At 47.5% G+C, this 23,395-nt stretch overlaps 1 protein-coding gene across 2 annotated transcripts in view; it reads left to right on the top strand.

Annotated features, from left to right (window-relative positions):
• The window catches only part of Ccdc60 (coiled-coil domain containing 60), a 166,713-nt gene that overhangs the window by 68,293 nt on the left and 75,025 nt on the right, over positions 1 to 23,395 (top strand). Inside the window, exon 2 of one of the 2 annotated variants that reach the window (XM_031337617.1) lies at positions 2,288 to 2,367. In XM_031337617.1, coding sequence (XP_031193477.1) covers positions 2,288 to 2,367 — 80 coding nt within the window. Of the gene's footprint in view, positions 1 to 2,284; positions 2,368 to 23,395 lie in introns of both variants that reach the window. The other variant, XM_031337616.1, reaches the window with a different exon arrangement.

Below are 23,395 nucleotides of genomic sequence, written 5' to 3'. Positions count from 1 at the left end.
CACACAGTATATGCACACGCTTGCATGCACATCTGCAAGTGCACACAACTACTTTTAACCATCCCTGCAGCCACCCAAACATGCATCCATCCACACATTCACACAGATGAGCAGACTCTTTGTGTTGAAGGCCCTCTGTCAGCGGTTCGCAACCCCCACGGGGGACGCAGATCAGATATCTGGCAGACCAGATATCTGTGTCGTGATTCATAACAGTAGCAAAATTGCACGATAAAGTAGCAATGAAATAATTTCATGGTTGGGGGTCACCACAGCATGAGGAACTGTGTTAAATGGTCACAGCGTCAGGAAGGGTGATGTCCAGAAGTTTGAGGGATTAGTTGGATAGTGAAAGTTTCAATCAGGGGATCAGTCCATTAGTAGGTTTATGATTTGATAGTAGAGTTGAGAGGGGAGGACACAAGGATATAGGACCTGGGTATTAAAGGGAGGCCAGTGGGACATGACTTTGAAGAGTGTATCTTATTCCCAGCCTCTCTCCCACCCTGCCACCCATATCTACCTCCCCCTCCCTCATGTTCCCCTTTTCGATAACCTTCCTCCTCCCTCAGTCTCTCCCCCTCCCTCTCTCAGGCTGCCATGGGTGAGCAGCTTCTCCCCACAGGCCTTCCTGCCTCCACTTTTCTGCCTCATCCTCTTGTCAGCCTATGAGCCATAGGCCTAGCCACAGATGGAGACCTCTAACCTAAGATGGTGCGCCAAGACAAATCCTCCATCCTTTATGTGGTTTCTCTCTGATGCACACACCACACATACTCACAACACACACAAATCGCACACAGACAGGCATGCACACACTCACACACCACGCATACACCACACACACATATATACCACATACATACTACACATGCAGCCACACCACACACATACATATACACCATACATAATCACAAACACATACACCACACACATCAGACACAAATACACATACATAGAACATACACATACCATAAAAAAACACATAGACATACACACTACATACATGTACACAGACACACACACACATATAGACAACATACATGCATAGGTATGTCACATAACACACACATCATACATATATACATATACACACCCCACACCCACAAATAGATTCTATGCACATCACACACATACATACACACACCACACACATCAGTCGCAAACATACATACACACACACATACCACATACATGCATGCACATACATAGATATACACACACACCACACACAAAGAGAAACACACACACACACATATATATACACACACACACAATACACATCACACACTACATACACACTGTATACACATACTACACCACACACAACCACACACACAGTGTATATGTATGAATATGTATATGCTTTCCTGGGCTAGTATGTCCTACATGCATGTAGTGCCCACAGAGACCAGAAGAGGGCGTAAGTCTCCTGCACTGAAGTTACAGGTGGTTGTAAGAAGCTGTGGTCTGAAAAGGCAGGCAGAGCTTCCAACCACTGAGCTATCATTCCAACACCCGTGTGGCCATTTTTTAAAGTTCTTCTCTGTGTTGTTGATGTAACTAACTCATACCTACTGCAAAGTTATATGATATCCAGTCCACATCAGCTAAGAAAAAAATAAAGAAAGCCCACCTCAGCCACAGCCAGAGAGGACTCTACGTCTGGGGGCCATGTCCTTCCCTATCTTTGAAAAGTACATTTTTATTTTTCTAAAACTGAAACCAAAATCATATTATAAATGGTGCTTTCTAACAAGGCCTCCCATCAAAGTATCCAAAACATCCCCCTATTTCAATAAAGGCTCTTGTATCACTGTATTGGAGGCACGTCACTTTTCATGGCTGTGTACTATTCTGCAGTCTAGATGTATCAGGGTTGCTTAGTCTATCTTCTCTGTGGCATGTGCAGGTGTTTGTCTTCACAAGCAATTGTGCAGTCTTACCAGGGTGCTTCGACATCTCTGTCAGGAATAGTCCCTTGCAGGATGCTTAACCACAGATGTTAGGTCTAGGGTCGTGAATGGTCCTTCTGAAAGGTTGTCACAGTGTGTTGCCCACAAGCTTTAGAAGTGGGCCATTCTGCTGTCCCACACTCCGCGACCCAGACACAGGTCCACAGCAAAGCAGGGCCAACCAGCGACAGCCCGGGAGCCAGGAGTAGAGCAGTGCTCTGTGGAAACTGATTCTAGCTAGATACAGGGAGGAGCCTCTGTTAATCAGGCTTCACTTGCAGCGCCTGTGTTAACATCCCCCCCCCCCTTCTCCTCTCCTGTCTTCCCAGCAGGCCTCAGACAAGACACCGAAGAACCTCAAGTTTGTAGACAAGGAAATAGTAAACCTCAAAAAGGATCTTATCCGAAGCCGGTGAGTTGTGAGCCGCAGACCCTGCTGGCCAGGCTGGGAATGAGGGTGGGGGCAAGTCTCTCTATAGACATCAATTGGACGTCTTGGCATAAATCCCACATGAGGCATGCTGGGGAAAGAACACAGGGAATCAATCAGTGCGTCCCAGCGCATCACCTCCCCTCCAGGCCTCTCTGTCCGGCACTGCAGAATGATGGGTGAGCCTTTGTGGAGGGGCTGGAGCGTAGGTCATAGGGTTAAGCAAGGGGCCAAGAAACAACCCCGAGAGCAACAGGCCCTTTCCATGTGAGAGGTGGCCCTGTCTGCTCTCCTGGGGCCTGGCCATGATGTAATCTCGAAGTTGTGCCTATCCACACTAGAAAGGGAACAGGTAGAAGCCATTCCTATAAGGTTTTATTTAACCCCAAATACTACCACTCGAATTGTATTCAGTAAGGAAAAAGGATTTAGGGCTGGAAACAGCTCAGTTACTGTGATGTTCAGTTTTGATTGTCAACTTAACACAATGTATTGAGACCCAGGAAGAAGGTCTCAACGAAGAACTGTCTGGGTTGGTTCGGCCTATGGCCAAGACTGTGTAGGGTTTCTTCTTAAGTGAGTTAATCGGGGTGGCAAAATCCACCCTGAGTGTAGCATCACTCCCTGGTCTGGGCCCTGGGCACATTGATTTCTCTCTGCCCATGGCTGTGGATGTCATGTGATCAGCTACTTCAAGTCCCTGCCTTGACTTCCCCAGAGGATGCTCTATAGCCTGGATGGAGTTGTAAGGCAGAAAACCCTTTTTCTCCCCCACTTTGCTTTTGATGAGTATTCCACTGCAGCCACAGAGAGCAAACTAGAACACTCTACAAGAGCCAAGGGGAAGAGCACTGAACAGCTTACTGTCCACAGTTCCCAGTGGAAGCATGCATGCTTCGTGCACTAACATGCACCAGCTGGTTCCCAGTGTCTCTTCCCCTCTCCGTCCATGGAGGAAGTTCCAGGCCTCAAGCCCCACGTGCTCTTGTTTGTAACAAGGGCCACTAAATGAGTTAGTCAGAGTAAATGAGGTCAAATGTCCTTATCCAGTCTGTGTCCTTATAAGAAGAGGGAGAACTGTCAGAAATCCATGCCCAGAACAAGAGGCTTCATGAGGCATCGCAGTTAGCATAGGAAATGTCCAGGGGCCCATATGTGTGCGCCCATGCTCCCCACTGGGTGGTGCCGTTTCTGGAGGCTTTGGGACCTCCCTGGAGAAGGTAGGGCATTTGGATCCAGCCTTGAGGTTCTACGGCTTGGCCACACTTCCTGGTCTCTCTGCGTCCTGACAGACAGCGAGTGGGCTTGTGGGTCTGCAGCCACGCCTCCCCCACCATGACTGACTGCTTTCCTTCTGCAGTGTCAGCTGCAACAAACCCTTCCTCTCCTAAGTTGGTTTCAGGTGGGGCATTCCATCGCAGCAACAGAAAAATAATGAATGCAGAGAGTGTTGAAGCAAACGCCCTCCCTGCTCTGGGTCTACTGGTGCCATATCACCTGCCCCAAATGAGCCATGATGTAAATGTCCATGAGATGGAAATCAGGAGGCAAATCTGCCCAGGCAGGGACTGGTTGGGAATGGCTCACTGGCACAGCTCCGGGATAAGCCTCGAGAAAGACAGAAGGCGGGAGATGCCACCAGCTCAGGAGACTGCGGAGGCCCTACAGACAGGTGATGCTGTGGCTTTTCTGACATCCTTCAGTTGGCTGAGAGAGTCTGTCACTGGCACCACTTCCCAGAGATCCGGAATAAGCTAGAATTTAACATCGTCATCGTACAGACAGGGTCACCCTGCTTGACTGATGAACGTGAAAAAGACAGGAAGACAGGACACAAAGAAGAACCACAAATGAGAAAACAGAAAATGAGAGACAGCACTGCGATGCCTCCCCCACCCCCACCCTGGTGGCTGCACTGGCAGGAGCCCGCTGACAGTTAAGGAATCGAGAATAGCTCTGGTTTCCAGGAAAGCTGCACATGAGTGCACACATGGGTGAACACACATGCACATTTGCGCAGGAGTCTATCCAAATTTACTAAGTGAGGTGAATTGTTAGCAGAAGAGATGCCATCTCTTCAACTTGTTTTTTTTTTTCTTCTCAGTCCGTATCTCCTCCCATTCTAATGGGGCTCTAGCCTAGCCCACCATAAGCCAACCTCCTAGGATTTTTATCAGTGTTCCAGCCTCCTTATAATTCAGTCACACCCTCCCTGCTCCATGGCCAATTTAACATGATGCCAAGCCAGAATAACCCTAACTGCTTCTCCTCGCCCGTCCACCAGATGTTTGGTGGGGAGGAGCAGCCTGTGCTGCCAAGTTGCAGGCTCTCTGCTAGCATAGGCGACAGTGGGAGCCTCCTTGTGGGCCCTGCTCTTGAGCCAGCCTGGGAATGGTGGTGTCTTTTCCCACACTGACACTTGTTGATGCATGTGCCTCGGGGAAAGCAAACATACCTATTGCAGAGATGCTTCACCTGAAGCCGTGATCTAACTATGACACAGTGTAGCCGGGCTCAGGCACCTGCAAATGGTCTTGGGCTCCAGCCCCCCTGCCCCATGGAGACCTAGCAGGGCAGAGAGCATGCACATATATAGGAGATCTGACACGCTGTCTTTTCAAATGGTGTTCAGTACACAGCATAAGTAAGGCAATTAGAAATAGCTAAGCCTAAGGTGGGTTTAGGACCAAATAAATAAATAAATAAATAAAATATAGTATATATAATAAATTAATAGAATTAATAATTAATATTGATAGTAATGTTATAATTATGTTATATTTATATACTAATAGTTATATATAATATATGTGTGTATAATATAGTATACATATATGTATATACATATACATATACATATACGTTGTTGAGGGTAAATACTTCTCTTCCGTGGGTTAGGTCAAGGATCCTCCAGGGCCCATAGGCATGTGGTGTCCTGTGTGGACACAGGAAGAGGATGGATTTAGAGTCACAGCCACCAGACCGGGTGACGGTTTGGGTGTGGGAGCCAAAGAGAAAGGCAGCACCGGTGTCTGCAGACCTACTGCGTTCCCTTATCTGCCTGTTAGGAGGTAGAGGTGCATAGCCTGTCCTGTCCATGCTGTGCTCACAAACAAGGATTCATGGAATGAGTTTTCCTACTCACCTTGATAACTTAGTTAACACTGTGGAAGAAGATTAACATGCTAGTAAAAAATGTTATACTCACATGCATATATACCATGCACACATGCCACACACACAATTCACACACCATACACACACACCATAAACATGCATATGCACATGCAATACATCATACACACATGTACACATGTGCACATCATACACACATATGCACACTGTACACATGCATGTACATGCACACCGACCATAAATGCCACAGACATATACACACCATACACATACACACATGATAAACAGATATACCATGTACACCACACATACCATACATACAACACAAACACCTATACACTGACACACACAAACATATACATACACACACAGAGTCATACACACAGAAACACATCACACACACACACATTGTATAATACAAACACAACATAGACACATACAGGTACACACACATGGGTTCTTGGATGTCTGCACTGTGGTCTTTCTCCTCTTTTGTTACCTGGGTCCTCAGTCTAGAGGAGCTGGCCAGATTAAAGGGTCCCTAACTCATAGCTGATCCTCTATTGAAACCCCATCACAGCTAAACTCAAAGGTGTGATTACTCATCTCCTAGGTACTCCTCAGTCTTGTCAGCAACCAAGATTCACCAGCCCAACCTGTTTGACAGAACCGTGAGCCCACGGTTAGCCTGGTACCCTAGTTTCATTCTGTTGCTGTGATGGCATGCTCTGTCCCACAGAGCTTGGGAGGTATCTTAGTGAGGGTTCCACTGCTGTGAAGAGACACCATGACCATGACAACTCTTAAAAAGAAAAACATTTAATTGGGGCTGGCTTACAGTTTCAGAGGTTCAGTCCATTATCATTGTGGAGGGAAGCATGGCAGCATCTTTAGGCAGGCAAGCATGGTGCTAGAGGAGCTGAGAGTTCTTTCTACCTCTTGTTCCAAAGGCAGCTAAGAGAAGACTGACTTCCAGGAAGCTAGAAGGAAGGTCTCAAAGCCCACGCCCACAGTGACACACCTCCTCTAACAAGGCCACACCTCCTCCAACAGGGCCACACCTCCTCCAACAGGGCCACACCTCCCCCAACAAGGCCACACCTCCTCCAACAAGGCTACACCTCCTCCAACAGGGCCACACCTCCTCCAACAAGGCCACACCTCCTCCAACAAGGCAATACCTATTAATAGTGCTGCTCCCTAAGCAAGCATATTCAAACCACCACTGGAGGGGAGTTTATTGGGCTCACACTTCTAGGCCCCAGTCCATTACTGCAGGAAATGAGAACTCCAGGGAGGAGCAATGAAGGACCACTGCTTGTCCCTCCCATGGGTTCATGATTACCTGGTTTTCTCTTCTTGATGATAATAATGATAATAATAATAGTAGTAGTAGTAGTAGTAGTAGTAGTAGTAGTCAAGGTAGCAGTAGTAGTAGTAGTAGTAGTAATAGTAATAGTATTTATACAGAACAGAACTCACTGCCTAGGGATGGCATCACCCGCAATGGGTTGGTCCTCATATCTCAATTAGCCATCAAGACAATCTCTCACAGATAGGCCCACAGGCCAAGTGAACTAGGCAATTAATTCTTCACTCAAGGCTTTCCTCTCAGATAACTCTGTTTGTCAGGTTGACAGTTAAGGCAAACCAGGACACCTTTGATCTCTCCTGGACTCCCTTGCATGTCTATAGTGGAAGATTGGGTAGGTGGCTTTGCTGACCGTGTTCAGAGGTCTTGTAGATACAGGCCTTGGTCAAGAACACTGTGTGCAACCCTGGGCTTTTCTACCTGCACCCCAGTTCCCAAATAATGACTTGGAGAGTTACTCTTTATTTTAAAATGCCTAGGCCATAAGCTGGGTTTGTTTACACTAGCTCATAACTTATTTATCCTGTTTATACTATTTTATGTTTGTCACATGGCTAGTTACCTCTCCTCAGTTGTCCATCCTCTGAGTCCCAGTGGCAAATCTTCCCACATCTGACTCTTTCCTCTCCCTCTCCCTCTCCCTCTCCCTCTCCCTCTCCTCTCTCTCCTCCCCCTCCCTTTCCCTCTCCCTCTCCTTTCCCTCCCCTCCCCTCCCCTCTCTCCCTCCCTCCCTCCCTCCCTCCCTCCCACCTCTCTCTCTCTTTCTATTAGATGTCCCACCTTCTAGTCTCTAGTGGTCCTGAGAAAGACCTCTAGATTTAAGACCCCAAGATTTGTTTTTAGGAAGTAGCAAAAACATCGCTTCTGCCATATCCTGTGGACAAAGTGAGCCACAACCCAGCCCAGATTAACAGAGAATAATGACTCCACTCACAGTGGGCAATATCTACAGGGGCTCGCTGCAAAAACTGGACACCATGAACACCTTTTTCTATCTATTGCAACCATGCAGCTGACCCTGACCCCCAAGAAGGCTTTGGAGCCGTGAACTAAGACCCAAGAATGATTGCACACATCAGTCTCGATGTGGGGAAGGTACAACGGAAAGCAAGTCAAAAGTCAGATAGCTAGCAGTAGGATGGGAAGGGGCCAGGCTATTAAAAAACAAACAAACAAACAAACAAACAAAAAACAGAAAGTGGGGAAGGGCTGGGGAGGGGAGTAGCGCACAGGAGGAGAGGAGGAGAGAGGATGGGTGGGGAGGGAAGAAGCAGAGATGGGAGAGGAGGTGGGGTCGCCTCTGCACTGCTCAGCCAAGAGACCATGGACCCAGGGGCCACTCCCCCAGGAGCCTCCTTCTAAATGCCGGTCCAGACCCTTTCTGAACTTTCAGATTTCCACGAGGCGGCCATAGCCCCAGTCCCCTGTATGTGAGCACTTAGAACACATCCTTCTCTGGATGTCGGCTCGCCAACCAAGGAGCATAAATGAAATGCTTTCATAGCTCATGAAGTCGAAAGGAAATGTGGCACTTTTAGCATCCCAGCCCGTTTCTCGGGCTATAGTTAATGATGTTTGATAATGTTATTAGTATTCACTTGGAAGTATTATTTGTGTCTGGATTCGTAAATAGAGTAAGGTGACTCTTCCTCTCCTGCGCGCGTGTGCGCGTGCGTGTTGTATATGCATGTCTGTGAATGGATACACACACATGCAGAGACTAAAGGAGGGTGCCTGGTGTCCTGCTCTTCCTCATCTCCCAGCCTTATTCTCCTACGACAGGCTTTTCTCAATGAAGCCGGAAGCCATCGCATCTCAGGGGTATCCCTGTCTCTGCCTTCCATCCTGGAGTTACAGGAATACAGACAGCCATACCTAGCTTTTTACATGCGGACCGAAGTCAAACCCAGGTCTTCATACTTGCTCACCGGTTGATCTTTCCAACTGACCCACCTCCCCAGCCCCACTCCCCAAATATGATACAAAATCTATCACCCAACTGAGAAAAAAAAAATTAAATGTAGGATTACAGATGCTTGGCACACACACCCTTACCTTGAGCCCATGACAGACATCACTAATGGATCACGATGCTGTTTTCCTTTGAGTGCAGACTTGGTTTCCAGCCATTTGCCATGGATGATGTCATGGCACAGGTTTTAATTTATTATCTCTGAATTAGAAGCTGCAAGGGGACATTGTGGCATCTATAATAACATCTTATTAATTTGAAATGGGGTTTGGATGAGACTGGATTTCAGTCAGTGAATTTAAACACTTGGAAAGTTATTGGTTGCCTCTGGCATCCGCTGAGTGCCACCTCTAGCTTCTGCATCTTATCATCCGGTGCCTGGGACATAGCCACGTGTATATCCACAGCCCCCAAGTCCAACCCTGACTCTTTCCTTTGTCTCTTCTGCAATACTCAGGGTCTTGTCTCAAAGCTCCAGAACTGTTTTAAGACCCTGGATCTGTATACTGGTATATGCACTGGTGATAGGCCTAGTTAAAATGTCTGGATTGTAGCCCCCCAAAAGATGTATGTCAATCACATCTCCCTCATTCCCGGAAGCCAGCAAAGTTGCTGTTAATGAGTCCCTTGTATGCTCTGTAAGGACAAACATTTGGCCCACATCTTGACTCAGAATTAATAAACCTGGCTACACACCCATGCTGGGGGAAGCTGGCTCAAACTAGTTGCATTTTTACCATCCCAGTTTGTGACCCAGGCACCCTGCCCATTCCTTGTCTGTCTGTGTCTGTGTGTCTGATGCCTCTAGTCAACCAGAGTCCCAGGCTACGCTCCTCCTCTGCTCTTCCTCTCTGTGCTCTCCGCTGAGGGTAAACAGCTGTTTTTGTTCCTTTCCTAAGGCTAAGCATCCCTCGCATCGTCTGCCATTTCCAAGAGGCATGGCCAGAGGCTCATGTGCTTAAAACCCAAACACCAAAATCTCTGGAACCTTTGCATAAAGATTTCTATGAAGACTTTGCATAAAGATTTCTATGAAAAGTCGTTTCATGAAATTCTTTCCCAGATAAGGAGCAGTGTGGCCATTTTTAGACTGAGACTTAAAGGGTTAACTTGGTGTAGTGGAAAGTTAGCTGGCTTGGGAATTGGGTTCAAATCCTATTACTGCTAGGCATTGGGGGACGGAGGCAGTGGGGGTAGAACCATAGGTGAATGACTCCTAGCTCCTAGCTCCTGGGTTGATTATCAAAGGAAGAGTATAGAAGGCAAATAAAGCTGAAATTTACAGGGACAGACATCAGGGGCAGACCAATTAAAAGAAGCTTTGATGTTTTTATGCTGTTTCCTGAGATAACCTGAAAGTACTCCCAGATTTAAAAAAAAAAAAAAAAAAAAAAAAAAAGATGAGCTTTAGAAACAAGGCAGCCGAGGCCATCCCTATCTGCTATATGAACTTGGACCAGCCAGTCCGTTTCTCTGACGTACCCAGTGATGTGTTAGAATAGCGGCTTTCTGCTCTCGTCTGAGAGAGCACACCAGGCCAAAGCAGTTCCACGTATGAGAGGTTTATTGGGAAGGGAAAGAGCAAGGTAGCAGCAGAAAGGGAAGGGGGGAAGAGATAGGAAGAGAGATGGGGGAGCTTTCTTCATGTATGGGTAATGATGTAACACAGGTAAAGGTGGGAGATGAGCCAAGTGGATTCTGGAATATGGTGGCTGTTGCCTTGGCAACAGGTGTATGGGTCGTGCTGTTGCCTATATGTGATGTCACAGGTTTCAGAGGTCCTGATGCCAACACCCAGATGGAGTCCAGTCCCTTTCCTCAGGGACTTCTGCAAAGGACAGGACAAAATAACCCAGCAAGTCACCTGTTTCCCTTGGTTCCTCCAAAGCTCTGAAAACAGAGGGAAGCCAAGAGGCCTGAGCCTGTGGCCCAACCCCTTTCTGCTCGGCTCCAACACTTCAGTCCACCCTTGCCTTCTCCTGGGCCAGTCAAACACCTCCTCATCATCATCAAAGATGGGGGATGGGCCCTCATGCTACAGAACACAAGCACACACACATACACAATACACCCACAGACATACAGACACACAGACACACATACAAACATACACACAGACACATATACATACACACACATGCATACACACACACACACACACACACACATATACACAAATAAAAATGAGTTAATGTGGTCCCTTTTTCCCTGTACTTCCTACCAGGATTTTAGGGAAATGGGGGGAGGTGCTCAAAACCGAGAGAAGGGGAGCTTACCAATTTGTGATTAAGTTTCCATTCCTCCTTTACCATGGAACTTTTCAGATCAGCTACAATCAGCAGAGAAATCTGGAGGTGAAATACCAACAGTGATGATTTCAAATCTTCAAACATTTTCATCAGAATGATAATATTTCTCTCTGCCCTGCCAACATAACACAAGGGACTTAAATAGACATATTTCACTCTAGCTGTGTAAGAAAACCGGTCATAGGCTAGGAAGATGGTTCTGTGTAAAGGCCTGTGACCTGGGCCTGATCCCCAGGACCCACATGACAGAAGAGAGAACTGACTCCTGCAAGTTGTCCTCTGACGTCAACACACAGACTGTGCCCCCCAACATGGGAGTAGGTAAATTAATAAATAAGCATATATATGCATGAATAAATAAAAGCCATAAGAAAACATCATCTTGCCCAGAGTGTCCCAGAGCAGCTGAGCAGAGCAACACCCTACAAAATCCACTATGAGGAAGCAGGCTCCGTAGCCGAGGATGTTTGAGAAACACTACAAACTGTACCCCTGTCTCAAAGATGCACACTTCCCGTTTGTGGGTGGCTCGCTTTGTGGTACTGAAGTGTTAATCTCAGGGCCCCATATGCTAGGTCCTCAACCTGTTTCTTTCCCGTTCCTCACACTGCCTTACAGACCCTCCCCTGGGAGCACTTCCCAATGAGCATCCCTTTCTAGCTTCAGGGCTCTCGCTGAGACTGGCCAAGACCTCTTCACAGGTATACTCCATCCATGCCAAGTCCTCGTCGTCTCACTTCTCATCTGAGGATTTTTACATCAAGGTTCTAATGTGGTTCTTCCTTACCAGAAAAACCACTTGAGGTGTATAATCTTCCATATTGCTAGAACGAGATAACTAGGTAACTAGAGTTTAGCTATCTAGGATGTCCAGATGCATGCAGAGTCCTGTAGTACAGGATGTCACAGCTGCTTTAAGATGCTGCTGTCTGGACACACAGTGGCACTCGCCTGTGATCCCACCTATTCCATAGTCTGAGGTGGGAGGGTGGCAAGTTCAAGGCTAGACTAGGTGACTTAGTGAAACCCTAGCTCATAATAAATGTCTTGATCTAAAGCAAGACAAGCAGGCCTTTATATCCTGGGGAAACCAGTTCTGATATGCAAGCTTTCCAGGAGGTTTAGCTGTTTGTTGAAGTAGCTCGGTGTTTCTGAGAGAAAGTGTAACTCAGATCTATGGGAAGAAAAGACATAGACCCCTCACTTTGGCCTTCTGAAGCTTCCCTCCGGGTCACTAAGGCCCCCGCAGAGAACCACTACCCCAATCCTCACACTTGGACTTTATAAAATGAAACTAACTGTCCTCTTGGCACTCAATGTGGGGTTTGTTTCATTACTGTGACTCAGGCATTCACCCACATACTTGTGTGACACTTGTTCTCCTGGGTCCACGTGTCGTTCTCTGTGCAAATGCAGCAGCATCTCTGGTCTCATATTGATGGACATTTGGTTTATTTGTACTTTGGGACAGTTACAGCTGTGGGGAACATTCTTAAGACAGTGTGTGCTGAGCATATGTAGGCACTTCTATCGAGACCTGAAGCTGTTGGCTTGCCGCTTGGTATGTACTTGGCATTAACAGAGAATGTGTTTCCCAAGCCCAGGTTTTAAAAATTATTTATTTCGTGTAGGTGGCATGCATGCCACAGTGCATGTGCGAAGGTCAGAGGACAATTTGCAGGACTTGGCACTCTCAGTCTACCATGTGGGTCCCAAGGATAGAACTCAGATTACATAGCTTGGCTGCAAGCTCTTTCACCCACTGAGTCATATCACAAGCCCTTGGTGGATTATTTTAAAGACCTTTTTGAACTATATAACAGTACAGCCTAGGAAAGTAACCCAGTGCATCTAAGAGTGCAGCGTGCACTGATTGTCTGTGCAAACACATAGATGTGGGTATCTTCATTAAAAAGTGTTCTGAATACACTGTTGGTAACGTGACTTTAATTTAGAAAATGACGGTAATATCTTCCATTATTTAAACAAACATAATAAATGGTTTCATTTTCTAAACTTTTTAGTATAAAGACATTTAAATACCTACAAAGACAAACAAGAAAACACGACAAAATCCTACGGAAGTGTCAGTCATATCCATAAAAAATAGAAATAAATCCAATATGCTTCCTTTAAACATCTTCCTCTTCTCATTTTGAAGCATTATACATTTTATCTACAAATATTTAGATAATCATATAAGAAGATTAAGAGCTCTTTATTTAAAGGTACACACACCATGATATCATCATACCTAAAATACCAAGAACTCTTTGATGTCAAATATCCATGCAAACATTATAACCACACCAATGCTTATATCATATTTCACTGTAAGAGTGGAGCCTAATTTATACACTAAGTTCTTACCATTAGAGCTCTCGGCTATTTTAAAATTTTCTCCTGTTTTTCTCATGTTACAAAAGCAATGCTTAGGCCAGGCAGTGGTGGTACACAACTTTAATCCCAGCACTTGGGAGGCAGAGGCAGGTGGATTTCTGAGTTCGAGGCCAGCCTGGTCTACAGAGTGAGTTCCAGGACAGCCAGGGCTACACAGAGAAACCCTGTCTCGAAAACCAAACATCCTCAGAGTTTACTTCTTTATATATTTTGATTAAATATACATAGCTCTGGGGTTCTTAACTGAATTCTTCGTGATACTCACAGAATTATCTGAAATACTGAAAACAGCTAATTCAGAAATGCTTGGGACAGAATGAGCCTCTGACCAAAATCTGAAAGGAAAGCGGTGGCTGCTGGTTCCGAGGCTGGGAACTTTCGATGCGATGCTCGCCCCTTCGCTCTAGCACAGCAGTCGTCAACAAATAGCTGGACTGTAGGAGGCAAAGCAAATGCACAGAGTACGGGCTTTTTGGAGCCTGTGAGCATGTGGCAGAAGACAATGCTCAGTGTACAGCAGGCAGGAAGGAGAAGGGGGCAGAGTGCGTCCTTCAAGGACACACCCCTGGAAGCCCCCCCTTGATGGTCCACCCATAGCATAGCAATAGGACAGGGGACCAAGTGCATCCCTCCAGGACACATTCACTGGAAGTCAACCAATGGCATGGCACTGGGAACTCAGTCTTAAAGTGTGATAGAGACTGGGCATTCTAATCTGCAGCCACTAACATCTCCAGCTGGTTACGTCAACAGTTTTTGCTCAGATGGGCCTCACCTCATGCCTCTAACCTGCTCAACCTTGCCAGGCAATCTTTGAATATCTGTTTTCCTCAGTCTGTAATATTAACTGACATTTCCCAGTCACCTATGATTTCACTTAAAAGCAAAATGAGGACTGGGCGTGGTACTCACTGTACAAAAGGACCCAAGTTCAAATTCCCCACCCATAAAAAGCCATGCACAGCAGCATTCACCTGTAAACTCAGCACAACACTCTGACATCTACGCGCCAGGTACACACTTTCCATTCATTTAATCGACAGCCACCCTATGCGTCAGGTTTTATTATCATTCCCATTTAATGGACGAAGACGTTTGACGCCCAGAGAGATTGGGTGTCCTGCCCACATTCAAACAACCAGTAAATGGGTAGTAGAGCCAGGAGTCAGGCTGGCTGTAAGACTTTGTGAGCGTACGCTGCCTGGCAACCACACACAGTGATTGGAATCAGGACTTCTGATCATTCCGGTCCATGCCTCAGCCCAGAAGCCTGCCTCCACCACAGGGAATCTATATATCCTCCAGCCAAGACTTTCTTATTGTTTATCCAGTGGCCCTGAGCTGTCTCATCCCCGTTTGGTGGGGAAATGAGAAACCATAGCACAGAGCACACAGCTCAGAGGCCCCAAGTGCTGAGTCTTGTAGGACAATAGGCAGGTGCTCTGAGGACATCAGTTTTAGGACGCTAGCTGGCACTCGGGAGATGGTTAGAGCCCCCACAGCACAGGTCCAAATCTTGGATGTTGTCGTTAACATTTTTGTTGCTATTACTTTGATTCAGTAGTATTACTGTTTCCAGTGACAATGGCTTGAATCAATGGGGTGGTAAAAAGGTCACCCTAAAGGTCACCAGACTCTTTCCTGCCTCCTTACCCATGAGCCCATCATGGGGAGAAAAACGTGGAATTGTAACGTAAGGGCCATTTCTTTTGTAGCATGAACCACCAATATCAGTTCCCACCTCTTTTATTTTTCCAGACAGCCTATGAGCCGTTCAAAGGATATCCAGTATCTTCCTTGTAGGAGCTTGGTCTTCCCCTCCTGATTTTCCAATAAACACAGGCGAACAATGTTGGTGCTACACTGCCATTGCTTCTCCCAACCACAAGGTGGCACTGTAGAGAATATACCACCGTGATCTTAAAGCTCACACTAGCCATGCTTGACCAACAACTTGATGGTCCATACCACTATAGCTCTTAAAATCCATAGGTTACATATCCTGCTCCAAGACATTCAGACAACCTGCATAAGGAGGGTAGTCTCAAGGATTTCCAGAAGGCTCAGCTCTGAGGTTTGCTGAGAAAATTGTACCAAGAGCACAATTTCTCCCTTTCTTGAGGAGCCTACAGAGATCATGCAAAGCATGTCAGTGGAAGCTGAGTTTCCCCAAAGACAAAACCCTCGTGAGCTGATTACAGCTGCTCTCCCCAGCCCTGTTTTACGAGGACCCCTTAGAAACCACCATGAACTTAATCTTCCCCAAACTTCCCATGAAAACAAGAACAAAATGAGCCAGAACACCTAGAAAAGCATGTTTTTCTTCTTCTTTTTTTTCCTTTTTAAAGAACTAAAGAAAGACAACAAAACAAAACAACAACACAAGACAGAAAAGCCAAACAGTCCAAGGAGCGTGGAGACTGGTGATTCCTCCAGGTCCCCAAGGCTGTACCAGAGCTGAGCTTGAGGTTCAGGAAATCCTGAGTGCCAGACTCAGGAGTCCAATTTACAGGAAGTACACTGACAGCCCTGCAGCACACACGACTCTTGGGTTTAGCTGCCAAAATAGCCTCGTAGTGAAACATGGGTGCGATGTAAAGAAACCAACAGTCTTGTACAACAGCCTTTAAATGAGAAATACTTCCCCTGGAGAATTTGAAACAAAGCCAAGTTGTGGCTACAGTAGTCAACAAGAAATCTGAATCTTCATCTTTGTCTCAAGACAGCTCAAGATGTGTATTTGCTGCATTGCAGCCCTGAAACCCCATGAGCTTCGCTTGAAGGCCTTACCATCACATAAGCCTAAGATCAGGGCAGGCAGGCAAGCATGTGTGCTGAGATGTCAGCCACAATGTGTGCTCCAAAGTAAACGTCACCACAGGGTGAACAACGCAGTATCCCCAGCCTATGGGGCTACACAGGTGAGTCTTGCTTTCCTGGCAGTTAAAGAAAGATAAAAACAGGAGCTTACAAAGTTGGGGACTAGGGGTGTTCACTAGATACATCTTGAACGGGGACCTGGGAGATGGCCCAGTCTGCTGGCTGAAGTACCAGCCGGGCACAATGCTGCATGCTTGTAATACAGAACTGCATCCAGGTTCATTGAGAGACCCCACAGCAACAGACAGAGGGCCTGCTGGATGGATGGAGGCACCTGCTGGCAAGCCTGATGATCCCCAGGATCCTCACAGTCAAAGAAGAGAACCTACTCCTACAAGCTGTCTTCTGATCTCTACATACAGTCTGTGGCACCCAGATGCAGGCAAACACCTACCCACCCCCACACACACATCCGCACACATGCACGTGTATGCACATATAGGCATGCACATACACAAGTACATGCACACGTATGTGTATGCACGCACACATGCATATACACACATGCACACACAGGCACACACAGAGGCATGTAACACATATGCACACACAAGCACATGCAAACACAGGCACACACACCCATGCAAGCACATGCACGCACAGTTATATACTTACACATGCACACACACACGTGCACATACACAGGCATGCACACACATATATGTGTGCACATGAACAGGCACATACACATGCACAAGCATACACAAACTGAACTGCAAGCTGACTGAAGAAGACACTCAACACTGATGACTGATGTCTGGCTTTCACACACATGTGCATCACAAGCACACAGCGAATAAAAGCTATGCGCATCATATGTGTACAGTGTACACAGGCACACATCTGGTCACTTATGCCTCTCCCCTCAATGCCCCTGTAAGTTTTTCATTTTTTTTTCCTTTTGGAAGTTTTAGAACTGTTAATAATAAGCAGTGGCTGGGAAAGGGGACACCAGGAGGTGGGAGACACCCTAGGCAGAGAAAGCGGCCTTCAAAGGCTTGCAATGGAAAGTCCCTGGGAGGCTGGTGCTCTGTGCCAGGCCCTGAGGTAGAACTCGATAGATGAAGGACAAGAACTGGACACTCAGTCATCCAAGCCAGACAATTAAGGGAACACTGGCAGACGGACAGCAACCAGCAGCAGTGTGTACATTTGCTTGTGTGTACATATATGTATGTGTGCATATGTATGTGTGTATGCACGAGGGTGGGTGTGTATTGCGAGCTTGAGTGTGTATGCATGTGTGTATAAGTGTGAACCTAGTGAATAGGAAGAGCTAGCTGTGGTCTTAGAAAGAGGTGTGGCATCCGTCAGTATCCCTAGAAAAGAACTGGGACAAGGACAAAGAGTGACAGGCAACCGCCCCATGTGCAAGAGGCTGTCAGATCTGCCCTCTTGGTGGCAGGAAAAATGAGGTTGTGAGCTAAATAGAGGAAGCCATTGACTACACCCTCCTCAATCACATCATACACCAGGCTCTTCACACCTTCCACTGTATGCACGTTACTTAGAGAAAAGCCACTGCAGATCCATAAGGACTTACATGTCTCCAGACAGCAGTCACACTGGCAGTCAGGAAGAACGCAGGCCCATGGTCTCTGTATCTTGTTCTGCTGTCTGTCCCCAAATTATGAACCAGCGAAGCTTCAGAAATTGTATGCCCTGGGAAAAGCCACTCTCTCTCTGCTTAATGCATTTTTAAATGCCCACCCTGGTGGGTCCTGAAAGAGCAACCCCTCCCATTTAGTCATTAAACCCTTGTAGCACAACAGGAAAGGGTGGCCATTGTGGGGCGGGGTTTGTATCCGTGTCTGTGTGGCTCATGTGTGGTGCTAGTCTGCTTCCACACACCGTACAGCTTTTCTGCCTGCCACAGGCAGGGACCTGTCTGGATGCTGACAGTTAGCAGGATGTGCAGGGGTGAGGAAAGATTCTGAATCTGAAACAGCCAAATTCATAGAAGCAGAGATAGATAGTGGCTACAAGCCAGTAGCTCAAGAGGATGCTAGTGAAGGGGGTTCATGTCTCAGCAGTGCAGCCTGGCCTTGTCCTGATTTGCAACACAGTGGTCCAGATCCTATGGTGTACCGAACACTTGCAGTTCATTAACCAGTTAGATCCTAACTGTTCTCGGCATTGAAGGGAGGGTGGAGTGCGAGATGAGGGGCATGCTAATTATCTTGATGATGGTGATTATTCCGAGTGTGCAAATTGTGGGCCATGAAGTTGTTGGTCTTAAATATATACAACTGGAGGGGGGGAAGAGGAGAAGGAGGAGGAGGAGGAGGGGGAAGAGAGGAGGAAGAAAGGGGAGTTGGGGAAAGAAACAGGAGTTGAGAGAGGAGGAGGGGGAGGCTCTGGGATTCAGACAGGCAGAGTCAAAACTGTGGCATTGCCACCTTGCCATCGTGAGGGGCTGGGCAAGTGGCTTCACTTCTCCAGTCTCCAACATGATAGTTTCTGCACAATGAGCTCATTGTAGGAATCAAATGGATTAACACAAAAGACATGAGTTCCACCACGCACAGATTAACATGCTCCATCAGCAATGGTTCCCATCAGGGGCATCTTGGGAGCCCGAGAGCCAGAGCCCTCTGCCAGGGCCTCTGACCTCAAGGGCACTCAGCTTCAACACCCACCTCCCAAAGCCACCCCCTTTGCTTCTAAATGTGAAGGGTGTAAAACAGAGAAGAACAGAGGTGGGGATGGAGGGGGAGCCAGGAAGAGGCACATCGAGCTCTCTCGTTAACAAGGCAGGCCTGGTGATGTTCCCTCTCCGATGAGGTTCAGAACTTGTAATGGCAGTTGCTTAGAAACCAGAGCCACGGTGGGGCTTCAGCTGCCTTCCAGCAATCACCCTAATTGGGATGTGTACAGTACTGTTTGTTGACGCGCAGCGGGTTTTTTTCTTCTTCTTCCAGAAGAGACTTGGTCTTCTTGTACAAACGCTGACTCACAGTAATTAAAGAGTAGTCCTGAGCCAAGGCATCTGTTAACCTGATAGAGAAGAGTGCTGGGGAGGGGAGGGGAGGGCAGGGGAGGGGAGGAGGAAAGGGAGGGTGCAGCCATGGTGAGCATCCTCCTAGAACAAGACAGGGGCTCAAGTTTCTGCCACTAAAATCGATATGAAGTGTTTCCAGGGACTACAGTGTCTTTGCGGATAAAGTGTGTGTGTGTGTGTGTGTGCGTGTGTGTGTGTGTGTGTGAGAGAGAGAGAGAGAGAGAGAGAGAGCGCCATGTGTGCATGCTGTGTGACATGATGTTAAAGGCTGAACCTCCCTTCCCTTTGGGGGCTTGGGTACCACACGTAGTCATGTAGCATGAGGGTCAGAGACTGCATCACAGCATAAATAACTTCCCTGAGTGGCATGCAGAGAGCCATTCCATTGGATCATTTTTCCCAGTGACTGAAAAAAAATTATGTAGCAGTATATATTTGTTTATATATTTTTATGCACTTGTTTTTATATCTTACATATTTGTATGTATATGTACACACACATACACGTGTGTGTGCGCACGCCTAGCTATCCATCTCCACACTGTTTTTAACATTCCCTTTCCACACAAACAGTTCTATAGCCTGCTCCACCCAAAAGAGAAAAGGAATGCACCCAGAAATGTCCTCATTATATGCCAGGCAAAGTTGATGTGTATCTAATTGGTATTATAAATTAAAAAACTCCAAGCAGTCACATCTGCCATGCAGCAATGTTCTGAAGAGCATGCCCCATGTGCTGATCACCACACCAGCTTCTAGGGCACTGGGGAGTTTAGAAAGTTCCTGAGGTACCCGTTCTAGTGCGGGGTTGGGAGGAGGGAACCTGTGGTGGCCATACAGGCTGGCTGGCAGTCCACAGGTGCTGCTCATCCCACCTGGAGTGACTTGCGGTGAGCATGAGGGTGGGGCTTGAGAAGAAGCAAGGTCTGAGGGATGAGGTTGATTCAGAAGGTGGTACAAGCAGAGCAGGGTGTACGGAGAGGCGTGGCTGTGGAGCACAGTCCTTGGTGCTGCTAGGATAGGCAGAAGCAATGAAGAGTTAAGAAGAGGGGACAAGCCTGGTGCCCGAGGGTCCCAGTGGGCTGATCTGCAGTCTGTAAGGCAGCAAAGCATACTGGCCACTTCTCCAGCTGCTGTGACAGACACCTGACAGCATGAAGGGACAGAGAGCTGTGGTGACTCAGTCTAAGAGGCAATGCAGCCAGCCCATCGTAGTTGGATGGCACATAGCGAGGAAGTGAGGAGAAGGGTCACTTCATGCCCACAGACAGGGAGACACGTGAATGCTTACACTCAGCATGATTCCTCCTTTGTCTCTTTTTACTCAATCCTGAACCCCAGAATTAAATTAAGCCTCTGGAATAATCAGCTTCACACACACACACACACACACACACACACACACACACACACACTCACAGGAAGACAGGACAGGGAACAGAAGAGAGGACTAGGTGTTGTGATTGTTGCGTGGCTCCAGAAAGACCACACCAGGCCAAACAGTTCCACATGAGGTTCATTGAGAGGGGAAGGGCAAGGTGGCGGTGAAAAGAGAAGGGAGGAAGAGATAGAGATCAGAGGGGTCTTCCTCTTATATATGGATAGTGATGTAGCCACAGGTAAAGGTGGGAGGTGAGCCAAATGGATTCTGGGAATACAATGGCTGCTGCCACCTATGTGATGTCACGAGTTTCAGAGGTCCTAACACCCACACTAGGTCAGTTGGGAGGGAGGGGCTGTCCAAGGGAGAGGTTGTTGCACAGAAGCCTGGATTAGATAGATGCTTTGAGAACAGGCCCCAGGTGGATCCAGCGAAGTCACAGAAGCACGGGGAAAGCTCCACAAGGCATTTGTCACTGCACAAACTAGGAGGTAACCCTGGTATAAGGCAGAAAGACAGAATAAAGACCAAAGACTACTGCGGTTTCTCTACTGCCATTTTAAGTCAGCATGGGTGGTCTCTAGAAGAAGGCACAGGACTCTGGGAACCCATGGGCGCCCAGCTCCCTCACAATGGCTGGGCTCTGTGTCTAACATGCCACCATGGGCACCCGGCTCCCTCACAGTGGCATGGCTCTGTGTCTAACATGCCACCATGGGCACCCGGCTCCCTCACAGTGGCTGGGCTCTGTGTCTAACATGCCACAGATGCCTCTCCTCTCTACACCTCTGAAAAACAGGGTCTGCAATTCCCAATGTCAAGCCAGGGGCCTCCCCTGGAGGGATGGGGGTGGGAAAGGGGGGGGAGGGGTAGGGAGGGGAAGGGAGAGGAGGGGAGGGTTCCAGGCCCAGACACTGTGATCCACCTAGGGTGGGCAGTTTTTGAAGGGAAAGGCCAGTGTCCGTTTTTGCATGTTCTCTGATTTGTGCAAAGAACCTTGCAAGCAGTGTCTACTAAAGATACCTGGGAGGAAAGGGTGGAGGGAGGACGGAAGAGTGGGGAAGATCAGGAGAAGAGGAGGGAGGGATGAATGCATTCATTGCCAGGCAGGATGCATGCAAATGCCAGGCAGTTTGATCGTGTTTACTTAGTGACAGTACATTTGTAAAATAGGGAAGATGTTGGGGCAGATGATACACCCTGCTGAGAAAGCAGGATGTCTGGAGTGAACCAGGGAATCATGGGAAGCGTGGCCAGAGGTGCTGGCCTCTAATTTTGGCAATAGATAGTAACAGAGCTGTCGATAGGCAGACCGGGACTACAGTCAACAGGAGATTAAACTGCCAGCCTGATCCTTCTGTTTTCTTCACTTTAGAAACTTCGCTTTATTCACTAATGATGAAAAATAGTATAAGGTCTCCACTGTGTACCAAGCAAAGGGCATGTGAGGAGTCCAGCAACATGTCTGCCTCTAGATTCCCTACTATGCACCAAACAACGGGGGTGGGGGGGATCAGGGGGAGGAGTGTAGCGTGTCTACCTCTAAGGTCCCTACTATGTACTGAACAGTGGTGGGGGTAGTGGGGGATCCATCTTGTATCTGCCTCCAAGAGATCAGATTTCCAGAGACATGAATGCTGTTCTTCACAGACATTCAAAGTTTGCATCTTATTCCCCCCCCACACACACACACACACGCACACACCGTCAGTGTTTGCCTCCTGCATGGCAAGTGGGCTTGCTGTGAACCCACTGACTGGCAATAATGTGGCTGGGCAGCAAAGACCAATCCCTCCTCTTCCTAAAGCTGCCTGAATATTCAGCTGAGGATTCTGCATGGGTTCACTTGGGATTTTGTTGTTGGTTTTGGGTTTTGGTTTTTAAAATCCTCCTGGATGTGCCTTACCTTCACCTCTCCTCATCTACAAGTCAGATGAGATAACCTGGTCTCGCAAGATCTCCAAAAGAAATCAGCTTAGGCTTGGAGCCCAGACAGGTGCAACCCCACCCCAGCTGGTGACCCCCACAGCACAGATCCTCACAGCTACAGGGTGTTGGTGGTAGTGGTGGTGGTGATGATGATGATGGTGGTGGTGGTGGTGGTGCTGCTGCTGCTGATGAGACAGGTGGTGGCAGATGATAGAGTGCAATGCAGCTGCTGGTGCTTGGTATACCAATGGTGTAAGTAGTGCTGCTGGTGGTGATGGTGTGGAGATGTGAGTGGTCATGGTTATCCATCTCCGGTTGACAGAGCAGAGTGGCTGGTTCTGTTTCTATCTCACATCCCATTGTTAGCAGTGAGAATCAGAGTCTGGACACTCTGCCTTAGCCTCCCCTGAGTACACGCTGCCTCTGTACACCCTTGGGGTTGAGCAGTGATTGAACCTCAGGTGAGGTTCGTGGGAGCTTGGGACCGCCATTGTGAATGTGGATTTCTAGCTGTCAGAGAGCAGGGACAGAGGCTCAAAACCCCCTTCACTCTTGGTGGTTTTGTTCTGTAAAGATTTGCTTTTATTTTGAGTTTGTATGGGGGTGATGGTATGTGGGATATTGGGGGGGG

Source organism: Mastomys coucha, unplaced genomic scaffold (genome assembly GCF_008632895.1).
Source record: "Mastomys coucha isolate ucsf_1 unplaced genomic scaffold, UCSF_Mcou_1 pScaffold22, whole genome shotgun sequence".
Lineage (NCBI taxonomy): Eukaryota > Metazoa > Chordata > Mammalia > Rodentia > Muridae > Mastomys > Mastomys coucha.
The sequence above is the reverse complement of the archived record's forward strand: the minus strand, read 5'-3'. Positions and strand labels throughout refer to the sequence as shown.